We start from the raw sequence: 22920 nt of genomic DNA, 5'->3' as shown, positions 1-22920 counted from the left end.
TGCGTTGGGGTACTGAGTTGGGGATATTTTATCAGTCCACCTCAGTACCCTTTAGTTGCCTCCATCTTCTTTCCCAGGATGGCTAGCCGAACTGCAATAAACATTTCATCTTTCTGAGCAGTTGCTCTTGAGGTGGGCAAGTTGAACCAGGCATTTTCACAACTGCTACTATCTCCTAAAGGAACAAAACTCTGTCTCTCTCTCCACTAAATGCTGACAGATCTCCTAAGTATTTCCAACACTTCCTGTTTTTATGAAAAGTTAGGAGGCATGTATGAACGCAATATCAAGAAATCACTGTGAATCATTAACACATAATTAGCATATGTGTTAGCTGAAAAATGTGTTGCTGGAAAAGCGCAGCAGGTCAGGCAGCATCCAAGGAGCAGGAGAATCGACGTTTCGGGCATAAGCCCTTCTTCAGGAATCCTGAAGAACGGCTTATGCCCGAAACGTCGATTCTCCTGCTCCTTGGATGCTGCCTGACCGGCTGCGCTTTTCCAGCAACACATTTTTCAGTTCTGATCTCCAGCATCTGCAGTCCTCACTTTCTCCTATATGTGTTAGCTCTAAAACATAGAACAACTTAAACCTTTAGTAGGTTTCTTAATAGTTCGTCAAAAAATCATGCCATTGGAGGTATTTTGTGGTGAAAAGAATATTGTGTGACATACAATTCAATGCTGAGAAGTTAGAGAAGAGAGTGAAATTATCTTGAAGTTGAGGAGTAGGTGAGGACCCTAAGACAGGCAGTCAGTATCATTTTCAGAGGGCAGTGGTCCAAGTGCTTGAAAACAATACAAGAGGAGAGTCTGTATTAGTAGCTCCCTCCTGTAGTTGGCTCATACTAACACTTAGGGCAAGAAACTGATTGTAATTACTGGTAAGTTTTTCATCTGCTATAATTATACGAAATAGTTTTAAAAGTTATGGGGTGTGTAGCGATTGGAACCAGGTTGACCTTGTTGACTATGATATCATTGATTACGATTGTTAACCTGGGCCAATCAGGAAAGTCCTGGCTGACCAATATAATCAGGAGAAGGTGGGTGCCGCAGGGAGTGGAGTGCATCATTTCTCCCTCCAACTCTATTTTGATTTAGTCCCTACCCTCCCCTTCACTGTTTTGATCACACAGCACTGCCCTTTGATGTAAAGGGCAGTGCTTGTCACTGGCCACCCGGGTGTTTTCCTATCTTCCTGGTGGTGGAAATTGAATAAAGATTTGTGCACTTTGTGTCTCTCACTGTGTCTCCCACCTGCACACACACACCATGGGTGCTGGGGATAAAATAAGCACTACCGCACTTAGGTGGTAGTGTGGGGGTTAAATTAAAATAAAAAAAAGAGAAAGAAAAAGAAAAAAAAAGAAAAAAAAATATAATCAGGAGAAGGTGGGTGCCGCAGGGAGTGGAGTGCATCATTTCTCCCTCCAACTCTATTTTGATTTAGTCCCAACCCTCCCCTTCACTGTTTTTGATCACACAGCACTGCCCTGTGATGTGAAGGGCACCCGGGTGTTTTCCTATCTTCCTGGTGGTGGAAATTGAATAAAGATTCGTGCACTTTGTCTTTCACTGTGTCTCACACCTGCACAAAAAAAAATGTAACCAGGAGATTCACACAGCACTGCCCTGTGATGTGAAGGGCAGTGTTTGTCACTGGCCACCCGGGTGTTTTCCTATCTTCCTGGTGGTGGAAATTGAATAAAGATTCATGCACTTTGTCTTTCACTGTGTCTCACACCTGCACAAAAAAAAATGTAACCAGGAGATTCACACAGCACTGCCCTTTGATGTGAAGGGCAGTGTTTGTCACTGGCCACCCGGGTGTTTTCCTATCTTCCTGGTGGTGGAAATTGAATAAAGATTCGTGCACTTTGTCTTTCACTGTGTCTCACACCTGCACACACACACACCATGGGTTCTGGGGATAAAATAAGCACTACCGCACTTAGGTGGTAGTGTGGGGGTTAAAATAAAAAAAAAGGAATAAATAAAAAAAAAGAGAAAAAAAAGAAAGGAAAAAAAAAATATATCCAGGAAAGTCACTCTGTCTCACACCTGCACACACACACCATGGGTGCTGGGGATAAAATAAGCACTACCGCACTTAGGTGGTAGTGTGGGGGTTAAGAAAGAATAAAAAAAGAAAAAGAAAATATAATCAGGAGAAGGTGGGTGCCGCAGGGAGTGGAGTGCATCATTTCTCCCTCCAACTCTATTTTGATTTAGTCCCTACCCTCCCCTTCACTGTTTTGATCACATAGCACTGCCCTTTGATGTGAAGGGCAGTGTTTGTCACTGGCCACCCGGGTGTTTTCCTATCTTCCTGGTGGTGGAATTTGAATAAAGATTTGTGCACTTTGTGTCTTTCACTGTGTCTCCCACCTGCACACACACACCATGGGTGCTGGGGATAAAATAAGCACTACCGCACTTAGGTGGTAGTGTGGGGGATAAAATAAAAAGAAGAAAAAAAAAAATAATAATCAGGAGAAGGTGGGCGCCGCAGGGAGTGGAGTGCATTATTTACCCCTCCAACTCTATGTTGATTTAGTCCCTACCCTCCCCTTCACTGTTTTGATCACACAGCACTGCCCTTTGATGTGAAGGGCAGTGTTTGTCACTGGCCACCCGGGTGTTTTCCTATCTTCCTGGTGGTGGAATTTGAATAAAGTTTCGTGCACTTTGTGTCTTTCACTGTGTCTCACACCTGCACACACACACCATGGGTGCTGGGGAAAAAATAAGCACTACCGCACTTAGGCGGTAGTGTGGGGGTTAAATTTAAAAAAAAAATTAAACAAGAGTGTGTGAAGGGCACTGCTTGTACAAAAAAAATATAATCAGGAGAAGGTGGGCGCCGCAGGGAGTGGAGTGCATTACTTCCCCCTCCAACTCTATTTTGATTTAGTCCCTACCCTCCCCTTCACTGTTTGATCACACAGCACTGCCCTTTGATGTGAAGGGCAGTGCTTGTCACTGGCCACTCGGGTGTTTCCTATCTTCCTTGCGGTGGAAATTGAATAAAGGTTTGTGCACCTTGTGTCTCTCACTGTGTCTCACACCTACACACACACACACACCATGGGTGCTGGGGAAAAATAAGCACTACCGCAGTTAGGCGGTAGTGTGGGGGTTTATTAAAAAAATATATAATCAGGAGAAGCACCACCGCAGTCAGGCCGTAGTGTGGGGATAAGAAAAAGAACGGGAGATAAGGAAAAAAAAAGATTACACTGTAAAAAAAAAATCAGGAGATTAGAATCTCCTCAGTTCAGGTAACTGACTCCAAACTGGCTGGCTCCAGACAGGGTACTGTGCAAAAGTAAATAAAGGGTGATATGTTGACGGGATACCAGCCTCTCTGCAGTTATTTCAGGGGGGCAGGTCAGAGTTGTATATCTTATTGTTTGTGTGCACTCATGGACACACCATGTGCCCCAGACGAATTTATCTGCAGGACTTGACACCAGCTGCACAAGCTTGAGCTCCGGTTTCAAAAGTTCTTCATCCATTGGTTGAGGATCACATGGATTGCACGTTTAGGGAGGTGTCACGCCACAGGTTAGCAGTATGCTGGAAGCAAGGGTAGGAGTGACTGCCAGGTAATAAGATAATTAGGCAGTACAGCAGTCCTCTTGCTTTTTAATTGGTATTCCAATTTGGATACTGGTGAGGGCAGTAATTCTTCAGGTGAAAAGAGTCTGAGCTAAGTCAGCGGAGAACTGAATGAGTGAACACATGGCTGGAAAACTGGTGTGAGAAGGTGAGTATCAGATTTCTGGATTATTGGGACCAGTTCTGAGGAAGCTGCAATCTGTGCAGGCTAGACTGTCTACATCTGAGCAAGTTCAGGATAAATATCCTGGCAGGGATATTTGCTAGTGCTTTTGAAGAGAGTTTAAACTAGATTGGCAGGGAGTTAGGTACCTGAGGGAAAATTCAGAGCAAAGATGGAAAACAGAAACTTAATGACTGGCTCTAAAAGACAGAGGAAGCAGAAGTTAAAAAAATGTATAGCACAGAAAATTGGTAATATTAAAAAGTATAAACGTAAACCCAAGGAGTATAATGAATAGAACTGATGATAGACACACTGTAGTATGAAATCATTGCTATGATGGAAACCTGGCTTAATGAGGGGCAAATGGTAAATATTCTAAATTGGGGGAAGGCAAACTTTACGTGGCTGAGAGACGATATAGCAAAAGTGGTCTGGTTATAGCTACTTGAAGGAAAGTTAGTGACAAACCAATGGGATGCATTCAAAAGCACAATTCTACTCACACAGTGTATTGCCAAATCCAGAGTGCCCTATCTGGCTATCCAGGAACATACCAGCAAAGTAAAGCAGAAAAATAGAGGTCATGAAAATCTCAAAAAATAACATATTGGAGAGCTTAGTGGAACACAAAAAGAAAAGGGTGAAATGAGAAAGGAAATTAGGTAAGCCAAAGGAGGATACAAAAATTATTGGCTGGTATTAAGGAGAATACAAATATATTTTAACAGTACATCAAAATCAAGAGGATGACCAAAGAAAGGGTAGGTCCTATCAGAGATGTACATGGTGCCTTATGCATGAATGCAAAACATGTGGGCAGGGTTGTCAGAGAGTCTATAGACTTTGTCTTTGCAAAGCAGAAGGATGATGCAGACATTCCAGTTGAAGAGGAAGAGAGTGAAATATTAGGTAATATGAGCACAATGAGAAGGGAAGTACTAATACTTGAGGGTGAATAAAAACCAGGGCAAAATGAGTCATATTCTAGACTGTTGAAGAAATCAAAGGTAGAAATAGTGGATGCTCTGGAGATCATTTTCCAATCCTCATTAGATGCAGGAAAGGTCAAGGCTAAATAGTTATAAGCTAATGAGTTTGACTTAGAGTCATCGAGATGTGCAGCATGGAAACAGACCCTTCGGTCCAACTCATCCATGCTAACCAGATATCCCAACCCAATCTAGACCCACCTGCCAGCACCCGGCCCATATCCCTCCAAACCCTTCCTATTCATATGACCATCCAGATGCCATTTAAATGTTGCAATTGTACCAGCCTCCACCACTTCCTCTGGCAGCTCATTCCATCCACCCTCTGCATGAAAATGTTGTCCCTTAGGTCTCTTTTATATCTTTCCCTTCTCACCCTAAACCTATTCCCTCTAGTTCTGGACACCCCCATCTCAGGGAAGAGGCTTTGTCTATTTATCCTATCCATGCCCCTCATGACTTTATAAACCTCTATAAGGTCAGCTCTCGGCCTCCGATGCTCCAGGGAAATCAGCCCCAGCCTTTTCAACCTCTCCCTACAGGTCAAATCCTCCAACCCTGGCAACATCCTTGTAAGTTGTTTCTAAACCCTTTCAAGTTTCACAACATCTTTCCGATAGAAGAAGACCAGAATTGCATGCAATATTCCAAAAGTGGCCTAACCAGTGTCCTGTATAGCCACAACATGACATCCCAACTCCTGTACTCAATACTCTGACCAATAAAAGGACAGCATACCAAACACCTTCTTCATTATTCTATCTACCTGCGACTCCACTTTCAAGGAGCTATGAACCTGCACTCCAAGGTCTGTTTATTCAGCAATATTCCCTAAACTCTTACCATTAAGTGTATAAGTCCTGCAAAGATTTGCTTTCCCAAAATGCAGCACCTTGCATTTATCTAAATTAAATTCAATCTGCCATTTCTCAGTCCATTGGCCCATCTGATCAAGATCCCATTGTAATCTAAGGTAACCTTCTTAGCTGTCCAGTTTTTTTGCCATCTGCAAACTTACTAACTGTTCCTCTTATGCTCACATCCAAATCATTTGTATAAATGATGAAAAGTAGTGTACCCAGCACCGATCATTGTGGCACTCCACTGATCACAGGCCTCCAGTCTGAAAACAACCCTCTACCACCTCTCTCTGTCTTCTATCGTTGAGCTAAAAATCAATATTGAGGGTTAACTTGGAGAATCATGATTTAATCATGGATTGTCAGCCTGGTGTTGTTACGGGAAGGTCCTGCTTTACTAACTTCATTGGCTATTTGTGGTCGTAACAAGGATTAATGAGGGTAGTGCATTGGATGTTGTCCACATTTTATTAACATTTGAGACAAATCTTACATGGCAGAGAGTTACGAATAAAATAAAGGCCATGGAATACAGGGGAATGTGATGAGTTGCATCTATAATTGGCTCAGTGACAGGAAACAAAAGGTAATAGTCGATGGATATGTTTATGAATGGAAGGATGTTTCTGATGGCATTCCATAGAGCTCATTTTTGGTTTCTTGCTGTTTGTGGTAATGATTCAGATGTAAATATCAGAGGTATGATTAGGACATTTGCAGATGACACAAAAATGAGCTGGGCAACTGATATTGAAGATGATGGCAGTCAACTGTCGGAACATCAATGGTTTGAGTGGTAGGAAAGTGACAGATTAGAAGTGCCAAATCTGAAGAAGTGTGAGGTTATGCATTTAACAAGGAGGAGAAAGTGAGGACTGCAGATGCTGACAAACAAAGCAAAGGAATATACAACAAGTGGGAGGCTATCAAGACAGGTAGAGGTATGACCTTGGAGCGCATGTTCACAGGTTCCTAAAGGCGACAGAACAAGTACATAAAGTAGTAAAGAAGCATATGGAATGCTTTACTTCATGGGACAAGATACTGAATACAAGAGCAGAGACATTATGCTTGAACTATGAAAGACACTGGTTAGGGCATAGCTGGAATTTTGTAAACAGTTTTGGTCACTATATTACAGGAAGGACACTACCATAATTCTTTCTCTCGACAGAACACTGAGGAGATCTACAAGAATATTGCCAAGGCTTTATAATTGTAGTTATGTGGAAAGAAGGTTAAGTGGTGACTCAACTGATGCTTACAAAATAATGGGAAGCCTGGCTAGAGTGGACAAGAAAAATCTGTTTTCCCTAACAAAGATACCAAGAGATATCAAATTTGTCGCGTGTCTCGCCCATAGATGTTCAAGGTTTGTGTAAAGATTTGCAGCTTGGTTGCCGATTGCGGTAGTTGTGGGACTCCATCAATAATCACATTGACCTGGACCCGATATACCAACCACTGCAACGAACAACCAGAATCGGCAACAGGAACGATACCAAATAAATTCTAACCAACACAGTACAGCAGTGCTTCACAGCACTGAGGATGTCACCCAGATAGAGGACTAAGTGTCAGCAAAGCAACTTCCCAGCTCAGCGAACACACTCACAACTACTTAAGAGATACCAAATACCAAAGGGCCACAGATTTAAGGTGATTGGTAGAAGGATAAGTGGGGGTATGAGAAAATAAATTTCACCCAGAGGGTGGTGGGTTCTGGAATTCACTGCCTGGATGTTTGGAATTGAGGAAAAAACCCTCAACCCATTTAAAAAGGAACTTGGATCTAGACCTGACGCACTGTAACATGTAAGGCTACGGACCAGTTCTAGTGAGTGGGCAACAAGTTTATTTAAAACTGAATGGCCTTTCTCTGTGTTGTAACTTCTTCATAATTTTATGTTCTAAGTAATTGCTTCCAAGGACCTAATTTTGATACCAAAGTGTGAAATGCCTGTGTGTTGTCCTTCACCTTCACTGGACCCATTTATACTCTTAACGAGCATAATGGAAAGGATTATTCATTGGAAACTTCCTTTTTCTGACATCAAATCTATTTTTAAAAATGACATTAGTATGTCATAGTGATTTACAATTAAGGATTCAATTACGTATCTTGTTAAGAGGATGGTGGCTCAGCTTTGAAATTAAATCCATCATCAAAGCTACAAAGAAACATAAATGACCCTATTACAGAACAGTACAATTGTTAAAAAAATCATTTTTCAGTCATAAGGGGGCTCTTTACAAAATAATTACTGGTATCAATTTTAACATCAGAGCAGTACTAAGGGGGAAATTCAGTGTACAAGTGCTTCAACATTAAAGAAAACATAAAGAACTGCAGATGTTAGAAATCTGAAACAAAAGAACAAGTCAGGTCGTATCTGTGAGAGAGCAGATATTTTCATTTATCATGTAGACCTTGAATCAAAGTGGAAGAAATTATAAGGAAGCAGCATTTTAAAAATGAACAGAATTTTGTTGTGCTTCTTCTTGAATTCTGCTGATCTATAAATATTTGATAAAGATTATATCAAAAATAATGGCAACTGAGAATATCATGATCAGTGGGGCAAGACATTAGTAACATGGCAATGATGAGGAAGCAAACAGAATTATTGGAGCAGTTTAGAAAAAGAAGTGGCAGGAAATAGGGGTGATATGCAAATAAAATAGTGGATGAGAGAGGATGGGATGTGAACAAGTGGGAATATAGCAAGGGGGAAGGAAGGGCAGCAGCAGGCTAACAGAGCAGAGGGAGAAGAGATAGTGGGAGAGAAAGAGCAGCGATGGGAAACTGTAATGTAAGTGAAATAGAGGCCTGTGTTTTCTTTAAGTAATGAGGAACCTGACACATATAAAATGTTGACCCTGGATCCAAACTCCTGCCCCCATAACCAGTAAAAGCCAATTTCACTTGAGGACAGAAAATGACTCAGACCTAGATGAAATCTGAGTTCAGACAAACTCCATTTTCACCTGCGTGAGGGCCTATTACTGCAGAATGAGAATTACAAACTTTTGGATTAATTGGTAAGCTAGTGAAGGGCAGCAAAAATCTATGAAAATAAAATAGCCGTCTTGAGTTTGTGTGCATAAATAGAAAATTCAAACAGTTTCAATGGCTGGATGTAAGTTTGCTTGCTGAGCTGTAAGGTTCGTTTTCAGATGTTTCGTCACCATACTAGGTAACATCATCAGTGAGCCTCCGATGAAGCACTGGTGGTATGTGTTTCAGTTTCCTTGGGTTGTAGATGTCATTTCCTGTGTGATGTCATTTTCTGTTCTTTTTCTCAGGGAATGGTAAATGGGATCAAAGTCAATGTGTTGGATAGACATCCAGAACTTCAATCTGAGCTACAAATCTTCTCAAAACTCACTAGTTTCAATAGCTTTCACTGTTATCATTATAGCAATATTAATTCTTTACTGCTTTCCACAATTTATCACTATCACAGGAACTGTAAGTTTTCCGTTTGAGTGACAGTCCAGGAAAGGTTATTAAGAAGATTATCTTTTTGATGTTGAATTTTTTGATTATGAATATAGGTGTTTGTTTCTATAAGGAATTGTATACTTGTGGGAATTTAAATGCATAGAATAATCTTTCATGAATGGGAACCTCTTTTAAATTCAGTGAACTATTTAATAAATATCTAGATTTTCATGTTGTCTTACCTCAACATGGCTTTTGAGATTTGCCCGTGGTGGACATTGGATGTTTTTGGCATGGATACTGTTCAGGCAAATGGTTGAAGTCATGACTTGGCACTAAATTGACAGTGGTGCTGTCAGGATTATAGGGGTGGGTGCAGGGCATGGAATGGCTCTAACAATATTGCATAGGGGCTACAAAGGGCTATGAGATGGTTCGGAGCATGACTTGGCATGCAGGTACACAAATATACTAATTAGAAAGTTGTGTTAGCTACTTAGCCTGTCAAGTATACACCACCATTCAGTAGGATTATGACATGTGATTTAAACCTGAACTTCACATTTGTGCCTACCCTGATAACCTTTTACCTCTTTGCTTATCAAGAATCTATTTACTTCTAACTTAAAAATATTTAAAGATTCTACCTCTTCTGCCTTTCAAAGAAGGACACTCCAAAGGCTCTCATATCAGAGAGAAACTAAATTCCTTATCACTGCTTTAAATGGCTGACCCCTATCTTTTAAATAATGATCCCACATCTATCCTGTTAAATCTCCTCAGGATCTTGTATGTTTTAATGAAGTCACTTTAGTCTAGTAAATCTCTGAACTGCTTCCAATGCAATTGCAACTTTCTTTAAATTGGGAAATGAATACCGTACACAATACTCCAGAAATGCTGTCAACAATGTCTTATATAACTGAACAATGTCTTATATAACCTTTCGACTTTTGTATTCAATTTCCCTTATGATAAATAATAATATTTTATTAGTTTTTCTAATTACTTGCTGTGCCTGCATGCTAACCTTTTGCAAGAAGGGGTGGCACGGTGGCTCAGTGGTTAGCATTGCTGCTTTACAGTGCCAGGGACCCGGGTTCAATTCCCACCTTGGGCAACTGTCTGTGTGGAGTTTGCACATTCTTCCCGTGTCGACGTGAGTTTCCTCTTGGTGCTCCGGTTTCCTCCCACAGTCCAAAGATGTGCAGGTTAGGTGAATTGGCCATGCTAAATTGCCCTGTAACGTTAGGTGCAGTAGTCAGGGGTAAATGTAGGGGTAATGGGTCTCGGTGGGTTGCTCTTCGGAGGGTTGGTGTGGACTTGTTGGGCCGAAGGCCCTGTTTCCACACTGTAGGGAATCTAATCTAATTCATGCATCTCAGATATCTGCAATCTTTCACCATGTGGATAATTGAGTTCCTTTCATTATTCCTGCCAAAATGGACAGTTTCACAATTTCCTATATAGTATGCCATTTGCCAGATTTTTACTCTTAGTTTACTGAATTATATTGTTTTGTAGGCTCCTGCTTTCTGTCTCCTGCGCTTTTCAAATAAAGGAGTTACATTAGTTGTTATTGAATCTAGTGGAATTTTCTAGAAGAACAATCTTCACTTTGTTAACTATTATTTTTTAAATAGCAGTAGAACCACCTTCAATCTGTCTTCACAACAATTTTGGCTCCATTTCTTTTCTTCTCCAATTTCTTCCTTCTTATTAACCACTGGAGTCATTTGGGAGGTGTGGATTGGTGAGATTGGGCAGGGAGAGTTGGATGGGAAATGAAGCACAAGGGTTGAGGACTCGAGTGGCTAATCTTTAAAAAAAATTAAGTCCCAGAAAAGTGAGGTGGATTTTTTAACCAGCTCATCTCATACTATCTCTGAATCATATCCAGAGATGACAGGCCCAATTCTTTCCCACAAATTTCATTTACAAACACGTGGAATGCAGGTCCCACTATTTAGGGCACTTCTTCCCAAAGCAGACGCAGTAAAGCATGAGATTTCTTGATTTTAACCACCTTTTCTTGAGCAAAAATCCAGGCTAGGAAATGGGGGGGGGGACAAAAGCGGGGAAGAGAGGGAATAGACAGTGGGAGTAGAGAGCACAGTGAGGAATGAAGGAAGACAGCATAAGAGCACATAAGAAAGAAGAAGTGGGGAAAAAAGAACAAAGGGAAGGAGAAAAAGGGAAGCATGGGATTAAGAGTTGAAATGTAATGTAGCAGAATGCAAGGAAGATTGACAAGGGAAAGGGAGAAAATGTATTGCAGCAGGTTTTGTTTGAGTCACTGGGGATAAGCACCACTTCCTTTCCTGGCTTCAAATATTTATGCTGAAAATGTGTTGCTGGAAAAGCGCAGCAGGTCAGGCAGCATCCAAGGAACAGGAGAATCGACATTTCGGGCATAAGCCCTTCTTCAAAGAAGGGCTTATGCCCGAAATGTTGATTATCCTGTTCCTTGGATGCTGCCTGACCTGCTGCGCTTTTCCAGCAACACATTTTCAGCTCTGATCTCCAGCATCTGAAGCCCTCACTTTCTCTTCAAATATTTATGTGCTGAATTTGGCAGCTCATGTCTCCTTTCATAGTTCTTTTCTTTCAGTTAATGGCTGCAAACATCTAAGGATTTAAATATTATAGTCACTGACATGCCTGTCCAGAATAGGCAACTCTGATCCTCTCAAAAGCCAATGCACAAGTAGGCACATACACGATGGGTAGGGCAAAGTTGTATTTCACATTTTTATCATGTTTATCTCCACCCAATTCTCTCTTGTCCATTATAGGTAGAGAAAAGATGGGCTAACATTCCTTGATTACCAGTCCTCTATCTGTTTTTACAACAGCTGCTGAAGGACCTGCTCTAAGTGCCTTTTTTTACAAGTTTACTTTTGAATTGTGTTCACTTTTACATATCTGCACATCTTTGTCAACTTCTGAAATATTGATGGAAATATTTAAGAACAATGGTTTCATTTGCTCTTTATTTAACATTCACTAATATTATTGTGGGTCTTTCCACTTGGTCTGACCACCCATAACAGCCATATCCACCTAAATGAAGTGTACAGACAAATACTTATACCATTATTGTATTGAACAGTGCATACCACGTCAAGGGCAATTAAGAATGGGGATTAAATGCTGGCTTGCCTGCAACATCCACATACAATGAATTAAAAGAGCTCTTGTTTCATATGTGAAACAATATGGCCTTGGCAAAATAAAATCTGTTTCATTTATAAATGCATTTACCTGTATGCGTTTATAGCTTGGTGTTGTTATGTACGCCTGAGAAAACTCTAATTTGCTAAATACCCGATGCACACTGAAGGCATTATGACAGCATTATGTTTATGCTATTGGTCTTTGTATGTGTAAGCATGACATATTCTGACATCAAGTTGAAGTTATTCAAGGTGCTTCCTGATCGTCTTTCAGAATTTCTATAATTGTATCTCACCATAATAATTTTATTGGAAATATTTTTTCTCAATTACTGCACTTGAAAACAAAAATATATCATTAGACTAGAAGGACTTGGAAAAATTATAGCAAATTTATAACGAATGCTTTATTATCACAAAACACGTGTACTGTGATTAATCATATTCATGTGTCATGAAAAAATATTATATATGTTAGTAGTAGTAAATACAAGTATGGATTTAATATATGCATAAGTATTTCAAGTTTAAGAACACTGATATAATAATGAATTCTATATATTTAGATTTTTCTTGCAAATAACTCAACAGATGAAGGATCTATTTCCAATCTTTTTTTCTGTCAAAGGAAATCTTGAGTAGCTTACTCACCATGATGCACGACTCTCTTCAGCCCACTGATAATAGGAACCAGTGCAAGGTTGTCCTGGATGGTAGCCTACGTGTAGAATATATGCATTCTGTTAGATCTTCCTTGGCAACTGATAAAATGATCTTCAATTTTAATCTTTAAAAAAAGGATCTTAATCTGTCAGTTTTGTTTTCAAGTTATCTACTAAGATAATACTTAAATACAGAAGATTGAACACTAATCAAATTAGGTTCTAGAGATTCAACTGCTTTCCTACAAGATAGTTGTTGTCTCTATCCCTTACCTTCAGCCAACAGGTGTTCATTTCCATTTCAGTTGTCACCTCAATTATTCCAATTCCCTTTTGTTTTATTTCCCATCATGCAATATGAACATTTCTATAATTTCTCTGTAAGTTCCACTGACTTTTTGCTCATACTGAGACTGTAGATCAGGAGAAACCCCACATTTCAAACAACATGTTCAGGAAAAGGAAGCAGGTAATCTGAGTAAAGCTCAGGGGATGATGCAATTTCTCAAGATTAGTTATTCATCCAGGCTTTTGTGTAAATTCGCAAACTAGAAATGGAATGGAAGATTTAAAACTCCTAATAAATATAAATCTAGAAGTATAATTTTTAAAAAAAGAAACAATTCTTTGTTTTATTTATAGCAGTAAAAGGAATAGAAGTAAGTCAAAACTGAATTGTGGTATTGTATTTTACTTCATATCGTAGCTGAGGAAACATTATACAATGCAAATAGTGAGGTGGAAGAGATAGGATTTATGAACATTTAGAGAGGCAAAAATTGATTAAGGAGAGTCAGCATGGGTTTTGTGCAAGGAAAACCATGTCTCACAAACTTGATTGAGTTTTTTGAGGAAGTTATCAAAAAGATTGATGATGGCAGCAAAGTAGATATTGTTTATTTGGATTTTAGTAAAGCCTTTCACAAGGTTTTGCATTGTAAACTAATTAATAAAGTAGGTCACATGGGATTCAGGGTGAGCTTGCCAATTGGCTTAACAGCAGGAGAGAGTAATGGTGGAGGGTTGGTTTTCAGACTGGAGGCCTGTGATCAGCGGTGTTCCACAGGGATCGGATCTGGGTCCTCTTATGTTTGTCATTTATATAAATGATTTGGATGAGAATATAGAAGGTATGGTTAATAAGTTTGTGGAAGATACCAACATTGGTGGCAATGTAGACCGTGAAGAAGGTTTTCTAAGATTACAAAGAGATCTTGATCAAATGGGTCAATGGGCTAAAAAATGTCAGATGGAGTTCAGAGTCGAAGAGTGTGGTGCTGGAAAAGGACAGCTGGTCAGGCAGCATCTGAGGAGCAGGAGAATCGACATTTTGGCATAAACCCATCTTCAGGAATGAGGCTTGTGGTCCAAGGGGGCTGAGAGACCTATCACTTTCACCCCCACTTTCATCTACCTATCGCATTTCCAGTTACCTTGCCCCAGCCCCACCCCTCCTCCCATTTATCTCTCAGTCCCCCGGTCCACAAGCCTCATTCCCAATGAAGGGCTTATGTCCTTCTCCTGCTCCTCAGATGCTGCCTGACCAGCTGTGTTTTTCCAGCACCACACTCTTCAAATCTGGTCTCCAGCATCTGCAGTCCTCACTTTCTCCTCACAGATGGTGCTCAATGTGGATAAATGCGAGGTATTGCATTTTCATACAACAAACAAGGGCAGGGCCTACACAATTAATGGTAGGGCCTTGGGTAGTGTTATAGAACAGAGGGACCTGGGTGCAGATACATAATTCTTCAAAGTTTGCATCACATATAGACAGGATGGTTAAAAAAGCATTTGTCATGCTTGCCTTCATTGCTCAGTCCACTGAATATAGGAATTGGGAAGTCATGTTGAAGTTGTACAGAACAATGGTGAAGCCTTGTCTGAAATACTATGTCCAGTGCTATTCACCCAGTTAAGGAAGGATATTATCAAGCTCGAGAGGGTTCAGAAGAAATTTTCCAGGATGTTGCCATGTATGGAAGGTTGGAATTATAAAGAAAGGCTGGATAGGCTGTGACTTTTTAACTGGAGCATAGGACGTTGAGTGGCAATCTGATAAAAGTTTATAAAATAATGAGAGGCATAGACAGAGTTAATGGTAGTTGTCTTTTCCGTAGCGTACGCACTTTTAAGGTGGGAGGAGAGAGATTAAGAAAAGATATAAGAGGCAATTTTTTTTACATGGGGGATGGTACATGTGTGGAATGAACTTCCCGAGAAAGTGGTGGGTATGGGTACAATTACCACATTTAAAAGACATTTACTAAGAAAGGTTTGGAGGCATATAGCCAAGAGCAAGCAGGTGGGATTAGTTTAGTTTGGAATTACGTTCGGCATGGACTGGTTTCACGGAAGGGTCTGTTTCCGTGCAGTATGACTCTATGACTCTTCTTGGAACATTAAGATACTAATAAATAAATTTATAGAATAGATGGCACCATAGAGACATTATAAGTTGGAGACTTATGTTTAACAGCACCAGATGCATACGTACTAAGTTTTCAAAATCAGGAAACATTGATCAATATGTGATAAATTTACACGAATAGGTCAGTTCCTCAGAGTACAGAGCCCTTGTGCACAGCTTCTTTAATGACATAATTCTAGTCAATGTTATTGAAAACAAGGTCAGCTAGACTGCTAAGAGAAAATAAATCCAATCTGCAGAAAGCAGTTGATTTTCATGAGGTAGCTGAAGTTAGCATGATAAAGTTAAAACTAGCAATGCTGTAAGCATTATGAGTGGAAATATCAATGTGAGAGAAAAGAATTTAGACCTTGCTGATCATCAACAGGTCATGGATTTTAAATACTGTGATAAATTGGATGAGAATAAAAACAACCGGCAACTGGCCAACTCTCATGGATTGTGAAAAACCAAGTCTCTTTGATAGAGTGCAAATTCAAGCAAAAATCATTTTTGTCAAAGGATAAAATAGCTCACAAAGGAGAAAAGCAATCTGAGAGCGAGAAAAATATTTTTTATGGATCAATTCAGAAAACTGACTGTTCACTCACTTGAAGGTGAACAACATACTGTTTTAAATTAGATAAATTAACTGACTTTATATCATGTCACAGTAAATTTACAATTGTGTAAAACTGATAACATTTAATTCAAAATAGAAGGACATTAAGACAAATATCAAAGCTATTAAACAATGAGTCCTTCCAGTGTTTAGAGTTCTGATCATGTAAATCACTGAGTTGCAGAAAATAACTCACACAATCACCAACAATAGGTAAGCAACATAGAACATGTTGTCATATTTAAACACTCAATAAATGGCAAGGAAAAACAGCAAGGTGGAGGCAGATATTTAAACACTTGTAATAACCACTGTGAGCTAAATGAAATGGAAAAATTTAGGGAGTGAACTTCAACTTGGCTTCTCCCACTCTACCACCACATATTATGTCAAATTTATTCACTAAAAAAGTGTTGCACTTATACAGCATTTTTCACTCAACATAGGACATCTCAAGGTGCTTCACTGAGACAATTAGATATTTTGATGTGACACTGTTGTAATGTAGACTCAATCCCATGTTGTAATGTAACAGCAGAAGTCCCACAGAGCAAGTCTATAAACCAGGCCGATGGCTCAGTTAACTAATTAATTCATTTGCTGTTTTGGGACATCACCATCTAAGCCAGCATAAATGCCCTTGAGAACCACCTCCTTGAACCACCACAGACCATTAGTGTTGACACTCAATGCTGTTCGCAAGGGAGTTCTGGGTTTTTGATCCAATAAGTGAACAAAGGTTGATATTTCCAGGTTAGGACAGTGTTTGGGTTGGAGGGGAATTTGCAGATACTGGGGATCCCACATATCCGTTGCACTTGTGCTTCTGGATTAATACACATAACTATGATGTTGTAGTTAATACAGAAACTTGGTTGAGAAAGGAACAAGACTGGCAACTTAATGTTCTGGAATTTAGATGTTTCAGACGAGATAGAGAGGGATAAAAAAGAGGTGAGGGTTTGCATTACTGATAAGGGAGAATATGACAGCTGTACTAAAGGAGGGATGCTTGACATATATATATAAATAGACAGGGATTAGAGGGATACAGACAGCATAGAGTCAAAAGGTTTTTGGATTATGATGGCGTCATGTGTTGGCGCAATCTTTCATGGCTGAAGGGCCTGTTCTTGTGCTGTACTGTTCTTTGTTTAGAAGTTGTTGTGAGTTAGATTAGATTAGATTAGATTAGATTACAGTGTGGAAACAGGCCCTTCGGCCCAACAAGTCCACACCGATCTGCCGAAGCGCAACCCACCCATACCCCTACATTTGCCCCTTACCTAACACTATGGGTAATTTAGCATGGCCAATTCACCTGACCTGCACATCTTTGGACAGTGGGAGGAAACCGGAGCACCCGGAGGAAACCCACGCAGACACAGGGAGAACGTGCAAACTCCACACAGTCAGTCGCCTGAGGCGGGAACTGAACCCGGGTCTCAGGCGCTGTGAGGCAGCAGTGCTAACCACTGTGCCACCGTGCTGCCCTCAAAGTCTGATGAGTTGCTGAAGTACATCTTGTATGAGATATGCATTAATGACACTGTGCACTTCAGGTTTAGCATGTGAATATATAAGGTGCTGGATGGACTACCAATGAAACAGACTGTTTTGTTGTTTATAGAGCTTGTTGAGTGAGTTGTACTAATCCAAGCAAGTGCAGAATATTCCATCTTGCTTGCGGCAGTATTTCCCAGGGATAACCACACCAACCCATCAATACTTCAGCCAGAATCAGATGCTGCTGCAAAAGGGTCAGATCGCAGTTATCTTTGCAGGCAGGATCATTGCGTGTGCATTGGCACTGACCGGAAGATCCTTGTATCCCCATTTGTAAAGACCTTAAAATTAACCACTCAATTTAACCAGTCTCCTTACTTAAGCCTTGTATAAACTTTTAAGAAATGAAATATTAATATCCAAATTATTTATTTCAATAAGGAACAAGAAGACTCTAATCATCTTCAAACGATTAAGCTTGCATGCTTAACATCTGTCCCACTCTGACATGATATTTTCATGCAGACATTCTATAATATTTAATTCAACTTCTTACTTGAAGGTTACTTTTTTATGGAAAGTAGTTTCATTAGTATTTTTTCATAAAGGTCCCAAATTCAATCCCGGTTGAGTTAGCTGATCTCAAAGTGGTAGATGATGTATTATATTTGGCCTTACTGTACAGAAATTTGATCAAGTTCCCCAGTTCTGATCAGCACCTTGAAGCCTTTACTTTCTTTATTGGAAGTGCATGTGTGACAATTGAGCACTGGAGTCCAATTGGCCATATATTGAATATTTCGCCAAAACATCAATGTTTGGGTTTATGGATAAATATTGGCTGATCAGAAGAGGTACAAAAAGGTAACTAAAAATCTGAGAATTCGGCAATGGAGTCATAATCTTTGAGAGAATAAGAAACAACACAAAGCAGTGTTAATACCATTCAGTGATCCACAAATTGCACATGGATGAAAAAATTAGAATTGTGGTATGATGCGCTCTCAAGAGTTCAAAAATTCTTAAGGTGTAAATTGTTTTTTGAAAAACCTAGAAAACTATTCTCTGCACACCTGTACAGAGATCTCAAAATATACCTCAGCAAAGTCTGAGATGACAAACAATGCTAAGCAGAGCACATTGTCCAGAAGTATGGAAGATAAACAGATCATTGTAGAAAATCAGATAGTGGCTCACACATCTTGAAGTTATCTGCAATCTTGTGACCAATCTTGTGTCAATATGAATAGAAAATTCTGCCTTTCTTTTCTTCTCTACACATCATAATGGCAGGAAACTTGCCTGTATGGCAAGGTTCAGCTCTGAGAAATTAAAAGATTTTGCTATTGACAATACAGTCAACAGTCCACTACAGCAACAGCAATTGGTTTGCTTCAGCTAACCCAAAAAACAAGTGGGCTGACACTATAATCAAAAACACATACTTTTCTCAAATAGGTACCAAGCAACATTATTGTGAGACACAATAGAAGAAATTGTCAGATTTATAATTAATAAATTTATAGCATCTACTAGCATTTATGGGAGAGACAATACTTTTTCTGTTATCATCAGTTTGCCTTCAATTCAATAATGCTGTCACACAAGTGAGGTTTTGTCTGGATCTTCATGTAACTCTACAGTCAGCGCACAGCAGAGAATGACCTACCTGGTGTGCAGATTTCCTTCCTTTCCTTTTCTTCCCTGTTATAATTCTGTTTCATGATTAACACATGGTGACTCAAAGCATGAAGGAGCTTGTGACAAGTTGGCACCATTTTGAACAAACATAGAAATCCCAGTTACTAATGTCAACGGTTCCATGCTTTGATCAGAACTTCTGAGTGTCTTTGCAGCATTTTCTTGGTCATCTGTGCAGTGTTAGCTACGAAAGATAGGAACTGGGTGAGGTTTGTCTTGACAAGGGAAGCTGAGATTCTCTTTGGTTTTCCACGTATAATATCCAATTCCATCTAAGTTAATTTTTCAGGAGTTTTGTTTGAATGCAAGGATACTGGCTTCTGCTTTTGGATACTTAAATGAGTTAGCGTGACAGTATTTGTGTAAAACATCTATTAGAAGACAACACAAAACTTGTAAATGTTTTAGATGGTCCATCAGAGGCTACCGTCACACAGAGCAAAACTGAAGCTCAAAATGCTGACTTTAAATGTCTATATTCACAATGTGACTAAACAACCAAAAAGATGAGTATATTTCCTTCATTTCTGAGAAGATCTTACAAATTGTACACATACATGCACCTTCACTTGGGTTCTCTGTCATTATCGAGAGTATAGTGCTGGAAAAGCACAGCAGGTCAGGCAGCATCCGAGGAGCAGGAGAATTGTCATTTCAGGTATAAGCCCTTCATCAGGAAGGAGGCTTGTGGGTAGGTAACTGGGAAAGCGATAGATGGATGAAGGTGATGGAGAGAGAAGGTGATAGGCAGCGATGGATAGGTCCGGAGGGTCGGTGCGGAGGGTGGTGCTGAGTTGGAGGCTTGGGACTGTGATAATATGGGGGGAGGGGAAATGAGGAAGCTGTTGAAATCCACATTTATCCTGTGTGGTTGCAGGGTTCCAAGGCGGAACATGAGGCATTCCTCTTCCACGTGTCGGGTGGTAACGGTTTAGCGGTGGAGGAGGCTCAGGACCTGCATGTCCTTGATGGAGTGGGAGGGGGAGTTGAAGTGTTCAGCCACAGGGCGGTGGGGTTTGTGGGTGTGGGTGCCCCAGAGATGATCTCTGAAATGATCTGCAAGAAGGCGTCTTGTCTCCCTGATGTAGAGGAGACTGCAACGGTTGCAGTAAATGACATTGGTAGAGGTACAGGTGAATGTCTGATAGCTGTGTAAGGATCTCTTGGAGCCTTAGATGGAGGAGAGGGAAGTGGTGTAGGCGCAGGTTTTGCATATCCTGCGGTGGCAGGGAAAGGTGCCGAGAGTGGGGTGTGGAGGGTGTGGACCCGACGAGGGAGTCGTGGAGGGAATGATCTTTTTGGAACGCTAATAGGGGCGGGGATGGAAATATATCTCTGGTGATGGGGTCCGTTTGGAGGTGGCGGAAGTGGCAGAGGAAGATGTATTGTATGCGGAGGTTGGTGGGTTGGAAGGTGAGGACTGGGGGAGTTCTTGTTACGTTGGAAGGGGTGGTGTTCAAGGGCGGTGGTGCGTGAAGTAGAGGAGTGGCATCATCAACCATATGGGAAAGGAAGTTGCGATCGTGGAAGAAGGAGGCCATCTGGGACATTCTGAGGTGGAATTGGTCATCCTGGGAACAGATGCAATGGAAGCACATGAATTGGGAATAAGGGATGGTATTTTTACAGGAGGTAGGGTGGGAAGTGGTGTAGTCTAAGTAGCTATGGGAGTCGGTGGACTTGTAGTATATGCCTGTGGTTAGTCTGTCGTCAGAGACGGCGATGGAGGGGTCCAGGAAGGGTAGGAAGATTGTAAAGATGGTCCAGGTGAATTTGAGGTCAGGGTGGAAGGTGCTGGTAAAGTTGATGAACTGTTCAACCGCCTCATGGGAGCACAAGGTGGCACTGATACAGTCATCGATGTAGTGGAGGAATAGGTAGGAACTGCGGAAGATGGACTGTTTCACGTATCCCACAAACAGGCGGGCATAGCTAGGTCCATGAGGGTACTCATGGCTACCCTTTTGGTTTGGAAGAAGTGGGAGGATTGGACGGAGAAGTTGTTGAGTCTGAGGACCAGTTCAGCCAGGTGGAAAAGGGTATGGGTGAAAGGGTACTGGTTGGTACAGCATGAGAGGAAGAAATGGAGGGCTTGGAGACCTTCGTTGTGGCGGATCGATGTGTACAGGGACTGGATGGTGAAGATGAAGCATTGAGGGCTGGGGAAATGAAAATCTTGGAGGAGGTGAAGGGCATGGGTGGTGTCACAAACTTAGGTGGGGAGTTCCTGGACTAGGGGACAGGATGGTGTCAAGGTAGGAAGACATGAGTTCGGTGGACAGGCACAGGCTGAAATAATGGGTTCACCGGGGCAGTCAGGTTTATCAATCTTCAGTAGAAGGTAGAATCAGGCAGTGCAGGGTTCACGGACAATGAGCTTGGAGGCTGTGGATGAGAGGTCGCCAGAGGTGATGAGGTTGTGGATGGTCTGGGAGATGATTGTTTAGTGATGGGAGGTGAGGTCGTGATCAAGGGTGCAGGTGGAGGAAGTGTCTGCGAGTTTGCGCCTGGCTTCAGCAGTGTAGAGGTCAGTGCGCCATACTACCATTGTACCCCCGTTGTCTGTGGGTTTGATGGTGAGGTTGGGGTTGGAGAGGATAGAGTGGAGGGCTACGCATTATGAGGGTGAAAGGTTGGAATGGGTGAGGCGGTTGATGTCATAGCGACAGTTTGAAATGAAGAGGTCAAGGGCAGGTAACAGGCCAGCATGGGATGTCCAGGTGGATGGGGTGTACTGGAGGCAGGAGAAGGGGTCCTCAGTGGGTCGGCGGATGTTTTGGTCAAAAAGGTAGGCACGGAGGTGGAGGCGGCGGAAGAAACATTCAGGGTTGCAGTGTGTGTCGAACTAATTAATCTGGGAGCATAGAGGGATAAACGTTCGTCCTCAGTGAGGGGGAGCACTGGGGGAGTGGTGAAGATATGGCAGGGATGGGAGCTAGGACCTGGAGTGGGGTTGGAGTTCGAGGGGGGTCAGAGACAGTTGCTTGAATGGGCATGGTTATAGGGGCTATAGTGACGTCACAAACGGGGTAGAAGTGGTGCTTATGGCTGTGTTAATGGGGGCGGAAGTGGCGTCATGGGCAATGAGTGCAACGTTACTGTTGGGCACTCGGCATCTCTGTCATTGTCTTATGCAACACATTAAGTTTCATTTTCATGAAAATTTTAACCACTCATATCTATTGGAGTCTCAAGGAAATGAACAATTCTAATATGTACAAAATATTTAAAGATATATATTACAGTATAGCTAGCATTAGAAAATATATTCTCCATAGAGTAAAATCAATTACAGTAGAATCTCGATTACCCGAATGAGAGGAGTAGGGCGTATTTTGTTCGGATAATTGATTGTTTGGATAACCAATCTGATCATAAACAAGCAGTAAATTATGAGCGTTAATTATCCGAACATTTCTCGGTTATCTGGCAATGCATGCCATAATGCCATTTAATTGATAACTGAATGCTGAGTTGCCTAATGCTGTTTTTAAAGGACGTTGAGATCTTGTTTGGTTAATCTGAAATTAGGATAATTGATGTTCGGATAATCGGTTGTACTGTAAACCTGTTCATTGAGATGAACAGTGTTACAATTACTACACTTTGTGACTAAATTAAAAATCACACAATACAGGTTTATTTGGAAGTACTAGCATTCAGAGCCCTGCTCCTTCATCAAGTAGCTGTGGAGCAGGATCATGAGACATAGAATTTATAGCAAAAAAATCACAATGTCATGCAACTGATATGATGTATT

General features: G+C 41.0%; 1 protein-coding gene across 3 annotated transcripts in view; it reads right to left on the bottom strand.

Moving 5' to 3' along the window:
• ca16b (carbonic anhydrase XVI b) overlaps window positions 1–22920 on the bottom strand; it is a 720903-nt gene that overhangs the window by 249212 nt on the left and 448771 nt on the right. For all 3 annotated transcript variants that reach the window (XM_087994366.1, XM_087994367.1, XM_087994368.1), the window contains one exon: window positions 12911–12977. In XM_087994366.1, the coding sequence (XP_087850492.1) occupies window positions 12911–12977 (67 nt within the window). The remainder of the gene's footprint in view (window positions 1–12910; window positions 12978–22920) is intronic.

The sequence above is a fragment of the Chiloscyllium plagiosum genome, unplaced genomic scaffold (assembly GCF_037043375.1).
Source record: "Chiloscyllium plagiosum isolate Xiang-an unplaced genomic scaffold, Cpla_swu_hap1 HiC_scaffold_14, whole genome shotgun sequence".
In the NCBI taxonomy this organism is placed as follows: Eukaryota; Metazoa; Chordata; class Chondrichthyes; order Orectolobiformes; family Hemiscylliidae; genus Chiloscyllium; species Chiloscyllium plagiosum.
Note: the sequence above shows the minus strand (reverse complement) of the source record. Positions and strands in the feature narration are given on the sequence as shown.